The sequence below is a fragment of the Anser cygnoides genome, chromosome 4 (genome assembly GCF_040182565.1).
Source record: "Anser cygnoides isolate HZ-2024a breed goose chromosome 4, Taihu_goose_T2T_genome, whole genome shotgun sequence".
NCBI classification, from domain to species: domain Eukaryota; kingdom Metazoa; phylum Chordata; class Aves; order Anseriformes; family Anatidae; genus Anser; species Anser cygnoides.
Window position 1 is genome coordinate 30607154 of NC_089876.1, and position 20406 is coordinate 30627559.

Consider the following 20406-nt stretch of genomic DNA (forward strand, 5'->3'; position numbering starts at 1 on the left):
TAGACATGCAGGCTTTATGTACTGTTTGGGATGTTTCTATCACAAGAAAGGCTAGCAGTGCAGAGGTGCTCTTAAGACGATTGTCTGTCTAGGCTTTTGATGGACTTGTATACATGGGAAATAAAAGAACAGTGCTGAAAGATACCTGCCTGCTGGCAATTCTCCTCATTTCAAGAAATTGCTTCTGTACATCTGTACTTCTTTGTCATTAACTGAAAATACCTTCATCTGCTCTCGTTGAGGACATGTTATGAGGTGTAAAGACTGAAGGAGGACAGGTGATGACTGAAGGAGGATGAAAGTTGTGAGAAAAGAGCCGAGAAGTCGGAGTGCAGTCAGGTTGAAGATGAGATGCTTGAGGAAGACAAGTAATGAGATAAGAGGTCCAGATTAGACAGTCAGATGCATTCCAGAGGCAGCTGCTGTGGTTGTAATGACTGAGATGGCAAAAATCTTAAGTTTATTGGCTAATACTGTGATATTGGAGTCCATGATGAATTAATTGAAGGTGGAGATGCGGGGATATAACACAAGACAACTGTGCAGTACAAATAGTTGTGAGGGAGAAGCATGGCATCAGAATATGGGGGGAGTTTCATTTAATAGCTGCTATTTTTGCTGTTTTCATGGGCAGCCTTAGAGGGACTGCTACCCTTGCTGTTGCACTCAGTATGAGACCTCAGTCCCTATTTCCATGTCACTTTGTTTTTTGTGTAGTGGTCTCTCCTTAGCATCTTGCCTCATTTGCACGAGGTTTTTTATGCCCTAATAGCAGGGTTTATTTGTAGCTTCTTGCCAAGCAATGTGGATACATGCAGGAGCAGGCCCCAGAGCTTTTCAGTTTGCCCAAAAGGATGTGGTCTTCTGCTTGCGATAACTTCAAACACTTCCTACTCTGGTATCAAGTAAGGGTTCAGCAGTTTTTCCTTTATCAGGAGATAAAAAAGCTGGTAGGGCATCTGCAAAATCTGAGCGCCTTTTAGTCAGTCTCTTCCATTCCTGTTCTTGCACTTGAGCTACGCAAAACAATTACTTAAAATGCTTTGAGTGTGTGGAAAAATGTATGCGTTTGATGTATTTATTTCTTAAGTGGTTACAGGGATAAACATGCTCGGATCCATCCAACTGGAATCCTACAGATCATATAAATATTGACGCTGCTGTTGATTGTGTTCTGCATGTACGTTCAAGAACATCCCTCCTCACTGAAATCTGTTAGTGTTCCAGTTAACAGGGGGATTTTGCTGTCTGCCCCCTGCATGCAATTGTTGGTTAGACAGCGTCTAAGCGAAGACCTTTGGCCCCGGAGTGTCACTGTTGTCATAGCCGCTAAGCTTGTTCCCTACGCAATTAGGCCTTGCAAAGAGAAGAGCCTTGGTTGTCATCGTGTGGTTTTGGTCAGATGATCAGCCGTGCTCATTCTTGAGAGGGGGCACATCAGTAAGAAATGATGCTACTTCACTGAACGTGAATTACTGTTTGTTCCTTGAGCAGTCAAAATCCGTCAGAAGCAGAGGCCAAAGGCTTCTGACCATACAACAGGATGTCAAAGGAAGCGTCTAGGGAGTTTCAGGACAGATGAATGACAAATGTGGTTGAGGACAGAGGTCTGAACATGCTGATATTATATTTGAAGCTTTAGTTTGTGACAAGCAACTGAGCCTTACGGTGCATTCCACAGGTTGTGCTTAATAATGTAGACGACAAATTCCATGCTGGGTTTCTCTGTGTAATTCCACTAAGTGTAATGAAGCTGATGGAGTCAGTCCACGGTATATGAATTAATTAATCCTGCGTGAGTTTTTAAGAACAAGCACTTTTTCATGTGTGTAAAAGGCAAGTGTTACAAGCATTCTGACTATGCTGAAGTAAGTGATGCATCCCAAGACAAATTTGACAGTCACCTTTACTGTTTTTGGTGGACCACAGTGATTCACATGTACCTGAAAGTAAATGCTTTACAGGCCTTCTGTATGTATCAATTAATTGCCCATCTTTTACCTTTCAGGTGATGCTACAGTGACCATTACTCACCGATACACACCAAAAGAACAGCTCAAGATCCATACTCAACTTGCTGACATTGTCATAGTAGCTGCAGGTAATATTAGTTGTTAGTACTCTCATCACAATGTTTACAACATAAAAAGAAAAGCTTGGTGTCTGTTGATGGCACTACTAGCTATTTCACCTGTTTTACCAAATACTTGGTGCTCGTGCTTGCTGAGGGTGTTGCAGGACATAGGATTTCTTGTAAGAAAGGCAAGTGATCTGGCTCTTTGTTCTTGCCCTTCACATTTGCAGACTCATAAACTGTTTCTCATCACATGTGACACCTTTCCCTTAGGGAGACTTCAGAGTGAACTCAAGACTGGGAACCAGTTAGTGCATAGTTTATACAGGTATAATTATGTAAATTAAAACATTCTCTGTACAGTGCAAAAACCGTGAGTCATTTAACTTTTGACAGGAGGGTTTCTTTAAATCAGCTGGAGGCTGCATTCATGAAACAATGGTATCTTTCTCTTGCTGTTGGAATTAAGGGCAGCCTTGGCAAATTAAATGGTAGTTTTGGTAACATATGCATGTTATTCACGGCTGATTTTTTTTGTTGGTATGTTGACAATTATCATGTCAAGAGGAAAAGAATGGTAATTGCCAAAAGGAAGGGCTCTGAAAGATCCATGTCTATGTTCTTAAAGCAATGTAGAATGAAATACTTTCAGTTTGACTTTTCTAGAAGAAAGAAACAAGTAGCACTGCTTCTGAGTTTTTTTTGGTTTGTTTGTTTTTACTTGACTGGTATTTTTTAATGGAAATATAAATTAAGCAGGGAAAAAAAAAACAACGACAATAAAAAAGCCTCTGGTCAAATTCTGTGTCCCCTTGCAGTTCATGACATCTTCCTTCTCTGACACTGGTTCGGAGGACCACAAACAGATTCTATCTTTACCCTTTTCTCCTCCCTTCCTCTGTCTTCACCATTCTCAAGACCAAGTCCTGGGAAGTTATTTTCCAGATTTGGACAGATAGGTACATGTCCAAAGCTCATCACTTCCTGTTGAAGCAAGATGTCCTTTTTTCAGAGCTTAATTGCGCTGCCTCTTTCTCATGCCAGGTCAGGAACAAGAAACAGCTCAGTTCTCCCACATGGGATTACTCAACTGTCGGTCAGACTAGAATTCTCACACTGAATGAAAAATAATGATGTGTCTTCTAATTGGAAATAAACTAGTAATATCAACATATACTGCTTCTGATTTAATCATAGTTTAAGTTTTTTTTGTCTGCTGAACGCTTTGTCATCAGTTACGCTTGTAGCAAAACATTTCAGTAGCAATTCAGCTGTGTTTGTTCACATTATTTTCCTCATGTCATTTGTAAGAAGAGCATGATACAACACTTGTTACACAACATGAGATATGCTTTGAATGATGAAAAAACCTAGGGCTAGATTGTGCAAACAGTATGCAGCCCTGCCCCAGTGAGAACTCTGGGGAGGATGACACCTTGGAAAGGTGGTGTCCCTCCACGTTCCCCTTTTCGAGAACTGTGTGCATTGGGCCTTTGGGATGGTGCTGGGCTTAACTCTCGAAACGTGACCTATTTAGTGAGCAGTGCAAGAAAGGAAGCATTTACACTGTCACAGACCACCATGCAAGAAGTGCAAATGGAAGAAAGCTTTCTGTGAGTCGATTTCACCCTAATAGTTAACTAAACTCCACCATAACTGCTTTCTCACTCCCAAGTGAGGGAAGAGGGGGGAGAAAACGTGATGAAAAAGGGCTCAAGGGTTGAGGTAAGGACAAAGAGAACTGCTGTGCCGTGGTACACCATGGACTGCAGGGGAACTGCTGAAGGAACTTGTGTTCCACTTCATCCCCACTTTCTTCACTGACCACGGTGCCTTCAAGCTCCTCATTTCTTACATATTTTCTCAATCCCCTTTCCCAGCTGCTGTTGTGCAGCCATTTGTTTCCTTTCTTGCCGATGTTCTCCTAGAGGTCCAACCAGTGCTGCTCATTGGCACAGCTCTGCCAGCATCGGGTCCCTTTTAGAGTCTGCTGGAACTGGCTTTTAGCTAACTTGGGGCAGCTTCTGGACTCCTCACCGAGGCTGCTCTTGCAGCCCCCCTGCTACCAAACTCTTGCCATGTAAATCCAATACACTGTGTAAAAGTGCAAGATATCTGTTCTCCTCTTCCCGTGTGATGCTTTAAGAGCCACCTGCCTTCTGCCTCCCATTTTGGTGACTTGTGACACTAAGCGTGTTCATTCTGTTGTGGTGCTCTGTCTCTGAGGAGCTTCCTGTTCACCTGCATTCATGGTTCTCAAACAGTTCACCCCAGGTGCTTCTGTCTTTACTCTGGAGTTTGGGAATGCCCATCTTCATAGGTTGTCTCTTGTTTGCTCCCATCCTTGGGACCCTGGTTGTCCAGCTTCCTGTGATTGTAACTATTGATGCAATTTATTTTTTCTCTCTGGTCCCCTCCCAACTCATTGCATCATAAGGCATTCCCTTAATTCTCATTTTCATTCCCTCCCTAAAATCTTTTTCTCTGCTTCCAGCTGGAGCTTTCTAAACTCTGTGCCACACAGCTTTTGCCTTTCTAGCCAAAATATAGTATTTCCTCCTAAGCGCACCTGGCACTTTGCATCCCACTATGGACTTTATAATCCTTGCCCGCTGTCCCTGCCTATGCAGACATCCTACGGTGTCTACTCTTGTTGCTATCAGACCAGTCCCATATTGAAAGACTTAAGTACAGCTTTAGTTGTGGTGCTCATGCAGCTGTTGCAGTATTTCCAGGGCAGTGATGGAGGCAGTAGGCAGTCTTTGTCTCCTTTAATCTGCTGCTGCTCTCTGGGCTTTCCAGTCTGCCTTGGGAGAGACGACTCATCTGCCTGCTACCTTTGGAGAGAAGGTGAAGAGAAGGAATGGAGGTACCAAATGCCAGATGAAATTCTTCTGGGCCAACTCGCACTGTCCCTCAGGACATGATCTGTGGTCCTCCTGCATGGGAATTGCTGATTTGCCAGGCTGCTTTATTCAGTCAGTGGCTGCTTAGCTTTCTCAGGATTTAGCTACCTTACAGTCCTTTTACCTAAACTGGGATTATGGAGGAATTTATTTTTTTTGTTGAAAGCATGATTCACTGTTTTTGACAAAAACTAGTAAAGAAAGACTTTCCCACATTCTTCAATCACTGCATTTTAGGAATAGCTGCTCTAATGCTTATCTCTCCCTACTTGGTATGTAAAGTAGGCTTAAGTAAATAGATCTGCTCATTTGGTTTGGGGGTTAGTTTATTTGTTGCTATTAAGTATTTGGCCTATTATCAAACCATTTTACAAAGGGTGTAACTGTGCAACTTCCGTTAATATGCTTCCATCCCTATCACACACAGCTCATTAACCCCCATAAGATGAAGGCATTATCCAATTACCAGCCAGCTTGCGATTGATTGCATAAGAGCGATGAAGTAGATGCAGTCAGATCTTATCAATGGCATAGGAAAGAATTTGAGGTCTTGGCTTGCTCAACATTAAAAGCAGAGTTTCAAGCTTGCGTCCTATGGGGGAGTGAGAAAGGAAAGGAAGGTTCTTGTGTTGCTTGTATCCAAATGACTTGCTGGCAGACGTCCAGCACTTCAAATGAATCCATAGCGCTTGTCTGCCAGCAGTTGCCTCCAATAACACTGTGGTCCTAAAAAATGTGGATTTGGTTTCTTCTTTTTTTTTTTTTTTCTCCTGAGAGAAGGCTGATTTCATGGGGAGGGCAGCAGGGGGAATTTAGATTCCCCCTTTGCAGATACTCTACTGCCGAGGTAGACATTCTTCACAGAACATAAAACTGAAGGAATAACTGAAGAAGCAGGGCAAAAATTTAACTTATTTGAAATTTGCAATTTCCTTTCATTCCAAATTAGAGGCTGCATAGCAGGAAAGAAATTTTGGAGGTCATTTAAAGGAAATGCACAGAAAAGATTGCAGCTGTTGCCTTTAAGGTGTGATAGGCTAATGTAATGCAGATGATGGCTGATGACTTTGTAGTCTTGACTGTCTGATAGCATGTACTGACTTAGCACTAGATAGCACTAGACGTAGGTCTCAGATAGTAATTTGCCTTAGCATTTGAAGAGGTGGTTCATTTGTTCTGAGTCTGTCCAGGAATTAATTTTCAGATGTCTGGTCACACATGATGCTGCTGTTGGTAAGCAGTGCTCATATTTCTGTTCTAGGGTAGCCTTAAAATTGCTGTTCATTAAGAGAGCTCCTACTGAACTCCTGGTACTGAAAGAAAGGTCTTCTGTGTGCGTCCAGTGGAGCTGTTGGTATGCTAGAAAAGCACTACCTATTGCTTGAGCACACTTGGGAAGTTCAACGAGATTCATCTTGAAGTAAACGTGTAGTGCTGTCTTCTGTTTGCAATCTGTTGTGGCAGTGTTCTTTGTGAAATGGAAGACGCTTACAGTTTGGGACTGCTGCTTTAGAAAACAGTGTTTTGCTATCCCTTCAGTAGGACCTGGCTCAGATCCTGTGGGCAATTAAGTTGTCATTGTTGTGCTTCTCTTGTCCTAGCACCTAAATAATTGTTTTGGTGTTTCTTGCCATGTATATAGATAGATGAACTGTGCTGACTGGGAACATATGCTGTTGCCTCAAGTTTTTTGTCCAGAACTTGAAGTGACCTTTTAGCATTTATATGTCCTGACTATCAAACATCTTGGTAATGAATATCAACGTATTTGGAATTTAAATACATTGAGAAAATGAGTTGTATATGAAAGTGCTGCAGAGGCTTGTCACAGCACTCTGCTAGCTAGGGTTTCTTTACAATAGAAGTGTCAAACCCCAGGAAATTATCCAGATGTAGCTCACCTGGAGCAGATGAAGGTATGTGATGTTGAGGCCAGGCATCTTTTGTCAAGCAGGGAGGTCTGATTCTGTTCCAAGTGGCAGAATTGCAAATCATAGAAAAGTAGAGCAAGAAAGGTTTTTTGAAAGCCCATGTCTTAACTTTTGGTGCACTACGATGGATATTTGACGTTACCTGTTCAATCTGCTTTTAACATTTCCTGTGATGGAGACATAGTTCTCTCCTTGGGCTACTTGCTCCCCCGCTCCTCTGTTCTTATGGTTTAAAAGTTCTGGACGGTGCAGCAAAGAACAATTATTTTTTTTTGCATCACGTCTATTGGGGATGGGAAGCCTAGGTACTTTTCTAGTGCCAAAAGCTTTTCTGTGTTTTTGAAGGCTGCCATGAGATCAGGCAAGTTCATTCTGGGCAGTGTTTCCTCATAACCTTCGTTGTTCTTGTTGGTGCTCATAGAGATGGACAGACAGATCAGAGAAAGCTGGCATCCACAGCAGGAATATGGTATCCCAGTTGATCTTGTCTGGTGAAGAGATCAGGAGTTCTATGTGTCTTGCAGTAGTGTGACTGTCTGTTCAGGTTCAGTTGATTTAATCCTAAATTTTTCTTGTTGAAAAATGACCACCTAAGCAGTTGTTGACTGCCTTGCCTTTGCAAGGGGTAATAATTCATATGTAAAGGAATTGTATCTTGCCTTTCTTGCTGTTGAATGTCAGATGTTTTTTGACACTTTTCTCCTTTTTGCCGGAGGTGTTTGAAATCTAAGCTAATCTGTTTCAAGTTCTTTCCAGCTTTGGGTCATTTGCATTTTGTGTCACTACTAAATAGTAGGTGTTCTGTCACGTTAGTGCCATTATAAATGAACACCTGGTCCTTGTAGAACTCTTTCCACACACGCTTAAGTTTTCGTAAAGAACCACGGGAGCCTGTTGTTACCTACCAGTTATACCTCAGTACAATTACCCGGCTAGTTTTCCATGCAGTACGCTTTTCTTTTCTCGCTTAGGAGATAAGGTGGAAAAAGTTCTACTTGAAAGGCGGTTGCTTCTCTCTTGCAGACTGATCTGACACTTATTATGGGTAAATTGAGTTGGCCCCTTTTTTTTGTTTGTTTCTGTTGTTTATCTCACTCATACATTGCAGTAATGAAAAATAAGCTGGTGATGTAGATCAGATTCTCTCACCATGCTTTTTTTTTTCTTTTTTTACAATAGCATTTTGTGTAGCTTGTTTTTAGTATTTTATTAACTGCCTGAAAAGTATTGGATCTAAGGAGCACATGACCGGTCAGAGAAGACAAGAAGAGTAGCATGCATCGAATACAGATATTTAAAAAAGCCAAGACAAAAGAAAACATTGCCAAGATAACATACATGGTTTGCTTCAAAGGTTCCTGACATTTCTGGACTGGTGGAATTCCAACAACCCTAAACATTTCTTGTAGCTCATGTAACATCTTCATCATCCAGCTTTTTTTTTTTTTTTTTTTTTGGAAAAGCTATGAAGGTGACTTGCCACCACAAACCAGCAAGCACATAGTTCACTGGGATCATGTTGACTACATTTGTGACCACAGGCTTATCTGAAAATATTCACTCAGAATAAACAACTGTCAAGCTTTTTGTCTGAAAGTTACAGGCTGTATGAAGCCAAGGAATAACTATGTTCTCTGTGTGATGTGTCAAGAAAAGTTTAAGTGAAAGATTTTTTTTATTTATTTTTTTGGTGTAAGTATACATAACATGTGCGTACACATATTACTATAATTTGGAACTGATGACCTAAGACTATCTGGCTGTGTTAATCAAATACCTTGATGATTCCAGGTATCCCGAAGTTGATTACAACTGATATGGTCAAAGAAGGTGCAGCTGTGATAGATGTAGGCATCAATCATATCCATGATCCTCTTACGGGAAAGACCAAATTAGTTGGGGATGTGGACTTTGAAGGTCAGTGAAACACTCTAATATTTTTATCCAATAGGTTCACATAAAGTTGGTGGGATTCTTCGATGATTAATACTTCGAATAGCTCATGTCCCAGATAAGACAACACTTGAAGGAGTGTGTGTTTGTTTTCTTAAATAAGAAACAAGCAATTTGTTCATATACCTGCTCTTAAGAAATGATATGTTATTTAACAGCAAGCATTACTTCTAATTACATATACGAGCAGCCTTTAAGAGATGCAGATGAGCTCTTATGTATGTTTGGTGGCAGCAGTTTTAGAGAGATGCTTGTCTCCAGGCTTCTTTATCCTTTGAGAATCTTTAAAGCGTCTCAGAAGTATGCATGCATGCTCACACACAGACCCTGAACAAAAACAACCCGCAGTTTCTGCCCTTTGACAAGTATAAGGTTTCCCACTGATCATAGCAAATACTATGATACTACAATTTCTCAAGCCTCTTTTCACACTTAAACTTAAATTTTTGAAAATGTTAACCTCTTGTTCAGAAGTACCCTTTATACTAAGGTTTAAGGTGGGTTCATCTTCAGCTCTTTAAAATCTTGGTCCAGGCAAGCCTAACTGAGATAATATGTGATGTTACATATTGATCTTTTTATGTTTAATGTGTTGCAGAGCAAGTTCACAATGTAATTGGATTAAATATCTCTGCTCTGGAGAAGCTCCAGACTGGAATAGCAGGATTGTTGCAGTCGAAAATTAAAGCTTATTGGCAGAGTTGTGTGGGAAGCTTAGACAGCATTTACCCACATTATTAATGGTTCTCAACAGTTCCTTATTTTGATAAGTATGAAAATCACCCACAGGGTTTTTTTCATAGTTATTAACATCTTGGCTGGCATAATGTCTCAAAGCTTAATTATATTCAGAATGTTTCTAGCCCACTGTATGTATTTCAAATTACATCACTTGCTTAGTTCCTGCGTATTTAACTCATCACGCATGATATCTGTCTGCTAAAATCAATGAAATTAACTGCACGGGTGTAGCTAAGTCATTGTTTCAGCATGCATTTGGGAATTTATAACTGGATGTATAAAATAGTTCTGTTAGAAATATTTTTCTAGAGTGCAACTTGAACGATTCTTTGAGTTGTTACCCTGCTTCTACCATCACAACTAAAAGGTTGTTTTCCGTATTCAGAAATAAACTAAAATGAAGTAGAGAGGTGTTTCAGGATTTTTTTTTTGCTTGTTTGTTTTAGCGTGTTTGAAAAACAATATGACTTTCAGAAACTTGACAGTGTGTCCTTTTTGTTTGTTTTCTTTAAATGTATGACCTTCTGAATGTAATGAGTCTAGATTCAATGGCCATGCCATGATTCAGAGTTTCAGCAATGCACTGTATATGTCTCGTCATGTCTGCTGTGGGTTGCTCTCAGGATTTTACCTGCGGGGAGGGAAGATCCAAAAAAAGAGGGAGGAACTTCAACTTGGATTATGCCACTGCAGCTCCAAGTAGCATTTCACTGTGCATTGCCAAAGGGAAATTGTTGTTGGTTCATTAGTATCGGTGAAAGTTTCACTAAATCTCTAACAACAAAAAAAACTATCCCTGTGTATACAGTTCAAAATACCAAAGAGTAAGTCACCCTTGCCAAGCACTGATTTGGCAGTTAGGAAATGCAACAAGCTAGTGTATTCATGTACTAAATCATTTTATCCTTTCCCTCCTGTTGATCACTTGACTGAATTTATATTTAAGCTTAAGTGAAAATGATTTTTGCAGTTTAAGGCCAAGTACATGAGCTGGCGTGACGTACACCACCTGTTAAACGTAAAGTAGCCCACCAGTATCTATTCTCTCATCATCCCCTTCCTCAAGTAGAAAGATGTTTGGGGTGGGAGTGGGGGTTTGGTGGTATGAAAGAGATTTAACTGGCAAGTCAGAGGTATAAATCAAGTTTAAAGAAATGGTTGGGGGTGGCTGACTTAACCCAGTCATCGGACTAAAAGCCCTGGTAGAGGAAATAAACCTGATGAGGTGGATGGAAACTGTTTTGATTCCTTTGTAGTATCTTAGCAATACTTGGATGCTGTCTTCTAATCTAGGGAGCAGGTTTGAAACAGGAGTTGATCCCTAACAACAAGGGTATGACATTTGAAATAACTGTCTTTTTTAATGAACTTCATTAATAAATTCAGTATAAGAAGTACCTGAAGGAAAAAATTCTTACCACAGGCCAAGAGAATTTGATAGCAGTTGAAAATGAGTTTTGCAGTTCTGAAATATGTTCTAAAATCTGCAAGTGTTAGAGTCATGTCCACTCGGGCTGTAGGCAGCTTGAGCTACATGCAGTCACCTGCAGCCGGAGACCTCGCTGGTGACAGCACTTCCCACGGTGGCCTGAGGACTGACCGCTGCTGTGTGTGTGTACACCCTCTGAAGCCAAGGAACACACTCTGGCTGTCTTTTAAACTCCACTACATCGGAAGAAACGACAAGATAGTTTAGTTTGCTGAAAGCAATTTAACTGTATCGGTCACCTAAATATTGTGTTTACAGCTGCTCAAGTGGCTGGCTTGGTGGAAGTGGCATCTGGAACCTTTGCACTTTCCAGGCTTACCTGTTCATTCTGGGCAAAAATCCCAGGCTGTGTTTTGGGATGTCTTTAAATAACACTTGTGATTTTTCCCTAAAGATCCTCTTTATTTTTGTGCTCCAAATTGTTCACATTAAAAAGATTGTATTTTGTCCAGAACACTTTTATGTGCAGTTCTAAGATACCTAGAAGAGCAAGAGAGAAAACACTGTGCATTTAGGTGGAGGTAAATCATGCAGCTCCGAGGTACCCAGCTCGATGTTGCTGGGATGTTCTAGACTGCATGTCATCCAAGTCACCAGCACAGCATGTTCAGTGTGCTCCTATTTATGTTAAGAACTTGCCAAAATATTTGGACCAGGGAGGGGTCGTCTTTGAACTTCCGGGAGCCACCACAAGGAAGGATGAGAAGCGGTGTCATCCTTAGATCATCACCAGCGCCACTTGAGTTACTTTCAGGCAGCGAATTTCAGTCACAGAAAGGGGCACATGTTTTGGTGAACAGGATAATGCTCGTGTGGGTGTAGCTGGCCCTGTTTTATAGGGCTTTTGTTGCCACAGCATTAAAGCTAAAGGGAGAGGAGGGCTGTGAGGACCAGGAAAGAGAAATAAACCAGCAGCTTACACAGAGCATTTAACTGAAACGGCTCTTCTGGGTGGAGCACCGTTTCCAGGTGTGACTGGTAGAGCAGGGTGGCAGCACACCAGTGTAGGAGCTAACCTTTGTTACAGAGGAGCCTCAAAGAGCTGCTCACCTCCCTGCTCTGCTACCTGTCCAGTGCTGGTAGCAGACCTTCCAGGCGATAGTGGCTATTTTCCAAAAGCACAGCATTCAGAGCTGCTTCCTGAGCTGGGCCCCAAAAAGCAGCTGCAAGGCTTCCCTCAGTTTTCTGCCATCACCCACAGGTGCTCCTGGTAGCAGCTGCCTGAGAGTGGCCTTTTCCAAGGCTCCTGGTGACATGGCCGTGGATGGTTGTAATAGAACCAGGAAGGAGCTTTGGTACGTGAATTGCCACTGCAGCTTTTCCAGCTCATTAGGAGGTGGTGTTACTGCTGAATTGTTGTGCTGTTCGTGGGGTACCCAAGTCTTTGTGGTGTTGGGCAAAACATGTCAAAAATGCCGATCACTAATAGTATCTGAAAAGGAACTGGAACGGGCCTGTGAGACTGAAGTGTATAGAAAGGTAGTGTAGTTTCCTTAAAGGGCAAAACAGCTTTTGCTGACTACATTTCTGTGTGATTCTTCCCATATTTTTGACAAGCAGGTGCTAATGCTCTGCTTTTGAGTCTTTATTGTGTACCTGTGAAGAGAACTTTTTATTTAAGAAAGCTTTCTAAGTGATATAGTGGGAATATCAGTGGAGGGGTTTATAAATGAGAATTGTTCTCTAATGCCTAGACAACATAACAGATTTTGGACAAGAGGTGCCCAACCAGGAGCAAGGAGATGTTCCTGGTACTGAGCAGCAGAGAGGAGTACCCTGACAAACCATCAGTACAGTGAACAGTGGTGGGCATGTATTATAAATCCCCTTTCAAGTAGGGATGATCAGACACAGTGACTGCAGGAAAACGAGGGAAGGGATGTGTTGAATGTTGTTAAGGAGGAGAATGGACCAGGCTCCTGTAGCACTACCAGATGGAGCAAGCACATCAGTTTAATAAAAACCAGGGAAATGGATCCTGTCCTGATGAGCTACAGGACTAACTGCTACCAAGCCATCGGGCGAGTTGACAAGTTTCTGAGATTTGTTCAGGTAGAGAAAAGATTTACATTTGAAGCCAATTCCTTGGTGGAAATGGGGGCTCTGCAGTTGTCTCAGCTAGGGTTTGTGGGATGCGGATGCCCAGGCTTTGTGACAGCAGTTGCTTCCGATGGTTGTTTGCTGCCACTCTGCGTTTGCTGTGCTACCTTCCAGGCTGTAGGCTTCTTCGCAGACTGTTGAATCCTTTCCAACATATCTCTCTATGCCGCTTATCCAAACAGCGGTCATGAAAATAGAATGTGGATGTTCTAGCTGCTTTCACTACTGCTTTTTTTTTTCCAGTTCATTTTGAAGAAGTGACATTCTTTCTGCAAGTAATACAAGTCCCAGTACTACAAGTCCAGTCTTTGTAATCCTGTCACCATGTTGTTCCTTGGCAAAAATCAGCAGTAGCATTGCCTGTTGTTACACTTTGCTAATGCAAGAAACCATGTTATTTTGCAAATTCTGAAATCTTCATTCCTTCCATTTCAAAATAGTGGCATGTTGGCTATTTTCATAGTTGAGTAGGCTACTAGTTGCAATGGCTGGATGCTTCTGAGGAGGGTTGTGGGCAGAACATTTTGCTCAATAGGAATGTTAGCACTGGGTTGTGACTGCCAGAAGGCCAGACAGAGCAATCACTGACTGCTGGCAGTAAGCTTTTGGATAAAAGAGTTTGGGTACTCCCTCACAGAGGAGTCTACGTGTCATGCAGGGGTCTAAGGAAGTAATCATTAGCATCTTGAATTTCTGCTGCCACTGCTTATTATCCCAGAGCTATTGCAATATTCCATCCACCTGTTTCTGCTAATTAGCTGAATTTGAAAGTAGCCATGCTGCATAATTTTCTGCTGGAGATCATTAGCGGATAATATCAAAAAGAAAGAATTGTGAGAAATGGGGTGCGTGTTAGCTGAATGGTATCCTATGGTGCACAGTGAATAATCCCAAAGTGTGCATAGAGCAGAGCATGGGGTACCTACTGTCAGTGCTGGGCACGTGATTTACACTTGTGCGGTGCTGCATGGATGCAGTGATCCCAGAGAAGCTTTACAGGGACTAATAAAGCTGTGTGGAAACAATGCTTAGGCAGGAATTATTCTGCATCACTTAATGCAGATGCACAAGACCCAGAATTGCATTCAGGTTGAGACTTGCCCTTGGTTTGTGTGATTAACCCTATTAGGTGTCTGATGTTCTTAGCTTTAAAGGGACGTAGGAATGAAGGGCTGTTTCCAAAGCAGTGGATCCTGTTTTTCAAGGAAATAATCTACATTTCATTTCTTCTGAAGAATCAAAGGAAGATTTTCAGATTCTAAAGAAGCTGCAAAATAGCAGCTCCTCCCCCATAGGCACCTAATTTGTATACCGACATTTTCAAAATGGCCAGAGAAATGCCTGGGAGAACTGCACGCATCTCCAGAAAGCCAAGTTAAAGCTAGGGACCAAGTGTTACTGTTGCTGAGAAGCAGAAACAAGACCTTCTGAAGGAACCAACAGTGCAGCATCTGATGTGCTGACATGAGATTGGTCACACCAAAGCGCTGTTTTAGGACCGTTTGGCCAGCTACACTTCGCAAGGAAAGGAAAATCTATCTATGTTTTTAAGGGCCAGGTTATTTTCTCCCCTTTGATCACTGGCATTCGTCTTGGAGAATTGCATTCACCAGATGGATGTTAACTCGTATAGGTGGAGATTTATCAGATGTTAGTTCCGTAACTTAGACACTTGTTCATTTAAAAATCTGGATTAGCTTTTGTGAATATGATATCCAGGTGGTTGTATTCTAGCTGATATAAAGTAAGGCTTCTGCCAGGCTGACCCACAGCTATTTCCATAATGATAGAGTATGGTAGAGAAATTTCCCAACAACTTGTGAAAACAGTATACTCTGTGTTTACTCCTGAGTACAGTTACTAGCACTAGAGGCGATGGATGTTGTCCATGATGTTCATTAGAAGGCTTTCTTTTGGTAAGGCATGGTCGAGCTCTGGACTGCAGCTCTTTGTAAGTAAGATAGGAGTATTCTGAATAACACCGCAAAGAGAAACGTGTAACATTGCCATGGAAATAGGCTTATTTCAATTTCAAATGTCTAAAACATTTTGTATGTTAATTGTTACGGTGTTCACTTCAGATGTGGGTACATTTCAATAATTGTGACATTGAGTTGGAATTTGCAGTAACTATGTTAACCATAAACACCCATCTCAAACAGTAGGTAGTTCAAAATAGTATAACTAGTAAGACAAATTATTTGTGTTTGAAAATACTAAGAATAACTGTCATAGGAGATTTAATTTATTTCTTACAACTTACATTAAAAAAAACAGCAACCCACATTGCAATTTGTTTAGCTTTCCAAATTTTTAATAGTATATCTGGTGGTACCAATCAGCAGAGTAATTAAAACCTTCTCAGCTGTAATTAGCAACTCTCCTCAGCAAGGCTTAATCTTCTGCTCTTCAGTTCAGTGAGATATTTGCCGTTAAGTTCTGCAAATCCAGTTGTTAGGGCCCTGCATTGAGGAGTTCAGACAGTGGTTTTCATTCCATTTAACCTCCCTGAAAGTCGTAATAAACATTTTGCTCAAGAAGATAATATCCAGTTTTTCCAATTCTTTTCTGTTAGTTTTTCTAAGAGCTTGTTGTTCAGAACAGTGAAGCACCACGTACTTTGAAGAGGAATATACTTAAAGCAGAGGCAGCATATGCTGCTTGTTCCAAAATCAAGCTGCCAAATTTTCCATCCATTGATTGCTTCTCAGGGTTAGGTATAGATTCTGCTCCGTAGTGGGTTCAGTGGGTATCACAGAATCGTTAAGGTTGGAGAAGACCACCAAGATCATCTGGTCCAACCATCCCCCTACCGCCAGTGTCACCTGCTAATCCATGTCCCTAAGCACCATGTCCAACCTCTCCTTAAACACCCACAGGGACAGTGATGCCACCACCTCCTTGGGCAGCCCATTCCAATGCCTGACCACTCTTCTCTGAGAAGAAATGTCTCCTCATCTCCAGCCTGAAATGGCTGTAGCTTCAGGGTTGCTCTTGCTTGGTGTTTTCTGTGTATGTGTGTGCACCCCGTCAAAAATGATGCTTTTCAAATAGTCAGATTCACTACAGACTGCATCTATGTGGCGAGCTTGCGGCGTATTTCCCCACTTCATTTCAGACACGTGGTGACAGAAGGGTGAATGTGCGTTTCCAGGAAATTGTTTCTAAGCAAGGGAGAGGGTTCACAATGGCGCTTGGAAAAAAACTTCATAGTACTCAGTAATATGCCATTTGGACTAACTATTATTAGCAAATAACTGCTCATTACGGTTTGTCATGCAATGAATTCCCAGCCAGATGCATAAAATTCCTTTACAAGTAACCTGAAATTTCAGTTGATTATATCTTGCACAGTAAATACATCAGGATTTTTTGCTACATGATATTGATTCCTCATGCAAAGAGTTGAACTTGATGGGTATTACCTTAAATGCGTTAAAAAAATACAGGCATACTGATCTCTTAGCACGAGCACTTGAGATATATGCTAACTTTGGCTAGTCTGGCATGTTATGTGGTTGGAGCTAAATCATATTTTTCTTTGAGACTTAAATAAAATCAGTGCCTCCACTTCAGTATAGGCACCCTAGTAACGCTGTTTTGTGGTGGTGCTTTTTTAAAACAGATAAATAAATAAAACTTTAAATAAAACTTTTCTGGGGGAGCTGAGTATTTATGGCTGCCATTGCAGTGGGAATTTTGCCACTGCAATCTGTTTTTCCTCAAGCACAGTTGTATTTATTGTTCTTTATCCGTCTTAGGAAACAAAAAACAAATCAGCCAGGAAACTGTACTTTCCCGCTACATTTTTCTTAAGCTCTTTTTTATGATGGTACAATGTCTTTGTTAGAAGCAGCAAACTGGAGGGAGGGAAAGAGGCTAAAGAAGTGACAACTGTTGCTTGTACTTTGCTGTCAGTTTTGGTAGCGTTCTGCTCTTCTTGCAGCTCTTCAGGAATAGGTTCGCTTTGGGCCGTTAACTTTTTGCCTTCAGAAGGAGATCCTTGGCGTATTGAAGGTGGCATCAGGGTTGGCAGGTGCAGAGCTGCCTTCCCGGAGCGGTCCTGTCTTGGTAGCACCGAGGTGTTGTGGAGTCAGCTGGTCATCCAGGTCAAGAAGTCAAAAAGTGCCACTTGCCAGGACAGTTTGGTGGGAGTTTCCTCCCTTGAGGAAAGGGCAGCCTTCTGCAGATAGATTGGCTTAAGCAGATTGTGAAGATATGCCCTGAAAATAGCCCCTGGATAGTAATATTCAAATCAACAGCACTACCTCACGTCTCTGGTCCTCACTGTATCCCGAGACTACTATGGTTGTAACAAGACTTCTGCCTTAACTTTTCCCATGTGCTCCAGTCCTGTCCGAGTTATGGGCCTTCATGCTTGATACCAGTTAGGCATATGTGGACAAATGAAGGAGAAAAACGTTTTTGGACACGTTCTTAGTCAATACCTTTTCTTTTTTTTTTCTCTCTCTCTTTTCTCTCAGAAGTAAAGAAGAAAGCTGGCTTTATCACTCCAGTGCCAGGAGGGGTGGGACCTATGACTGTCGCAATGCTTCTGAAGAACACCCTCATAGTTGCTAAAAAGCTTGTTTACTAGAGCAAGCAGGCTGTCGTGGAAGAAGAATCCAAGTTGTTCTATTTATTGACATACAAAACCTTTATTTTTTACTACAAAGGTATTTATTTCTACATTGTATTTATTTTTTCATGTAAACTATATTGAAGGTGATGGTTTACAAAATGTTAAGATACTTTGTGTTACCTCCCACTGACTTGTGAACAAAACTGAATTGGAGAATGCAATCTTTGCTGATGTATTGGTGGTGGTCAACTGTGTGTATGAAAATGAAGAACAAAGCTTGAATTACAAATATGCCTGTTTATTTTGAGATGGGGTGCTATTGTCGAGTTTGTTTAAACACTTGGGACCCTCAATCTTGTTTAAAATGTACAAAAACTAGATTTCAGCTTGCTGGATATCGTTTGGGTTGGGTTCTGATGTCATGGAGCACTCCAGGTGTAATTTGAAGTCTTGAATATTATATTTTTTGGTAAACATTTAGATAGCATCAATCTTAAATCTGAAAGGAATGAAAGACTGGAATTTGTTTCACCTGTCAGGCAGTAATGTTGGCAATTAATGCAAATGCTCAGTCTGCATTTTAAAACAGTTGTGTACTTAAACATTGGCTAAACTCTCGTCTTAAATGTATTCGAGAGGACTGCATGAATAGGCACCTAGAATTGAGGCCAGAATTGTTTTCTTGCTGTGTATGGATTTGTTTGACTATGTTTTCACACACAGTACCTACAAAAAAAGAAAAAAAAAAGCTTTGAATAGGTGACTTGATTGGATTGGACTTTACCTGGATAGAATGTTGTTAAAGCTGCTTTTAATGTACATTTGTATGACATGGGGGGAGAGAAAGAGAGAAGCAAAAGTTTATCCATGATGGAAATATTTGTATTGGAATTTGAAATAATTTACTTGTTCTCTTGTTTTCTGAAACAGCGTGAAGGATCACAGTTCATGATGGAAAGCTGAGCCTTTTACTTGTTTACAACATTTTGCTGCTTAGAGAGAACTAGGTGGGATAATAAGATGCTTGCTTTGAAAGGAAATAGAGACTGTGAAAATAAGTGGGAAGAGGGATAATTAGCAGTATGTTTCTATACCTTAATCTTTTAGTTCCAAAGACAGATCCAGAATAGTCTCATGCAATATAAAATTTCAGGTGGCATTACTGTGAAGATGCCAGGTTTACTGAGTGTATGCACTATTGACTTGAAGAGCCGACCCCAGTTCCCACTGAAGTCAGTGGGAATCAGTTTGGGCTGTTGTCTTCATAAATTTTTCTCATTTGGGCAAACTTTATTTTAGTCATGAGCCTTTGGTGTATGCCAGTAGACTCAAGATTACTTGAATGGGGAAGAAAAAGAAGTGTGACTCAATGTTGCTTCTGTTTATTTAAAAAAAAATGCTTGCTATAATAAAAAGAAGGAAATGGATCATTGTTTCTGTGCTACTTGATCTTCTGATGGTCTTTCTGAGAGTTTTGCTTAATGTAGTTTTTGTAAAATAGCTTCACAGATGCATTACTAAGCATGTGGAAGCAATAGTGCAGACACTTGCTTATCTGTTTAAATTAAGCAGTTGGTCAACCCATCATGGGCTGAGGTGGAATAGAACTTGTTCAGTTCTGCAGATCTTTCTGTGACAAATGTTAATACAGTTTGTGTTGTTTTTTCTTTTTCAGTGCATTAAGAGTGGAACGTTGTTAGCGTTCTGCTTGTTCAGTCATTATTTAGTTTGTTCACATTGCTTTCCTGAATTGATGTTCGTTTTCTTTGCTTTAACTGAAAATGGACTCCGCGTTTTTGGCAGAAGAACAACCTAAGGCATTTTGCTTGTGTCACTCGAATGAGTCTGCCTCTTTCATATACTGCAAGCAGTTTATTGTGCATCTTCAGCTTTTTCTCTTTTCACCTCTCACGGGTGAGTTAACGTTGCACAAAAGCCAGCAAGACAGAGGTTTTGCTCAGCAGTGTGCCGTTCTGGGAGCTGCCAGACGCATCTGTGAGAGCACTCTCCGCTGTGACATCCAGAGGGAACGGCCTGTTTCCAGCCTGAAAAGCACGCTCGTGTGCCAGGACCCAGTCAGGTCTGGTCCAAGCACGAACACCCCGTGGCGGACAGCTGCACGGCCTCATCTGCTGAACCCTTCTTGCAGGCCTACCGCGCCCAGCTCTGTTGCCTAATGATGAAGCCGCCTCTCGGATTCAAGCCGGATTAAGTTCCCATTGTGTAGATGTGTGTTGAAAGGAAGGCTCGTGAGACTTACCCCTGCTTGGGACTGATAGCAAAGGTTATCCAGGAAGGCATACACACTCCCGTCGATCCGGGGAGTGCACAAGCTGCACTAGATCAGTGTGCAGGCATGTGGCAATTCAGGATACCGAAGGAAGGGAAAAGCCTCCTGGAATGCAGTCCATGAGCAGGAGAACGCATAATTAAAATGTGCATAACTAGCTTGTGTTTTTCCCTGAACTTATGAAGTGGTTAGATTTAATCCCATAGATCACTGAGGAGAGCGTGGTGTAGAGGGAGAACTTGAGCTGACCGGAGTTATTAGGGCATCTATCAGAAGGTTTTGTGTGGTTTTTGTTTTTTAAATCAGTTGTGATAAGTTTTTTGTTGCTCAGAGCTCACAG

The 20406-nt window shown here is 41.4% G+C and overlaps 1 protein-coding gene across 2 annotated transcripts in view; it reads left to right on the forward strand.

The window, feature by feature from the left end:
• The window catches only part of MTHFD2L (methylenetetrahydrofolate dehydrogenase (NADP+ dependent) 2 like), a 37081-nt gene extending 17878 nt beyond the window's left edge, over positions 1-19203 (forward strand). Inside the window, exons 6-8 of one of the 2 annotated variants that reach the window (XM_048074468.2) lie at positions 2009-2101; positions 8703-8828; positions 17679-19203. In XM_048074468.2, the coding sequence (XP_047930425.1) occupies positions 2009-2101; positions 8703-8828; positions 17679-17791 (332 nt within the window). In that variant the 3' untranslated portion in view covers positions 17792-19203. The remainder of the gene's footprint in view (positions 1-2008; positions 2102-8702; positions 8829-17678) is intronic. The other variant, XM_048074469.2, reaches the window with a different exon arrangement.
• The last annotated feature ends 1203 nt before the right edge of the window (positions 19204-20406 follow it).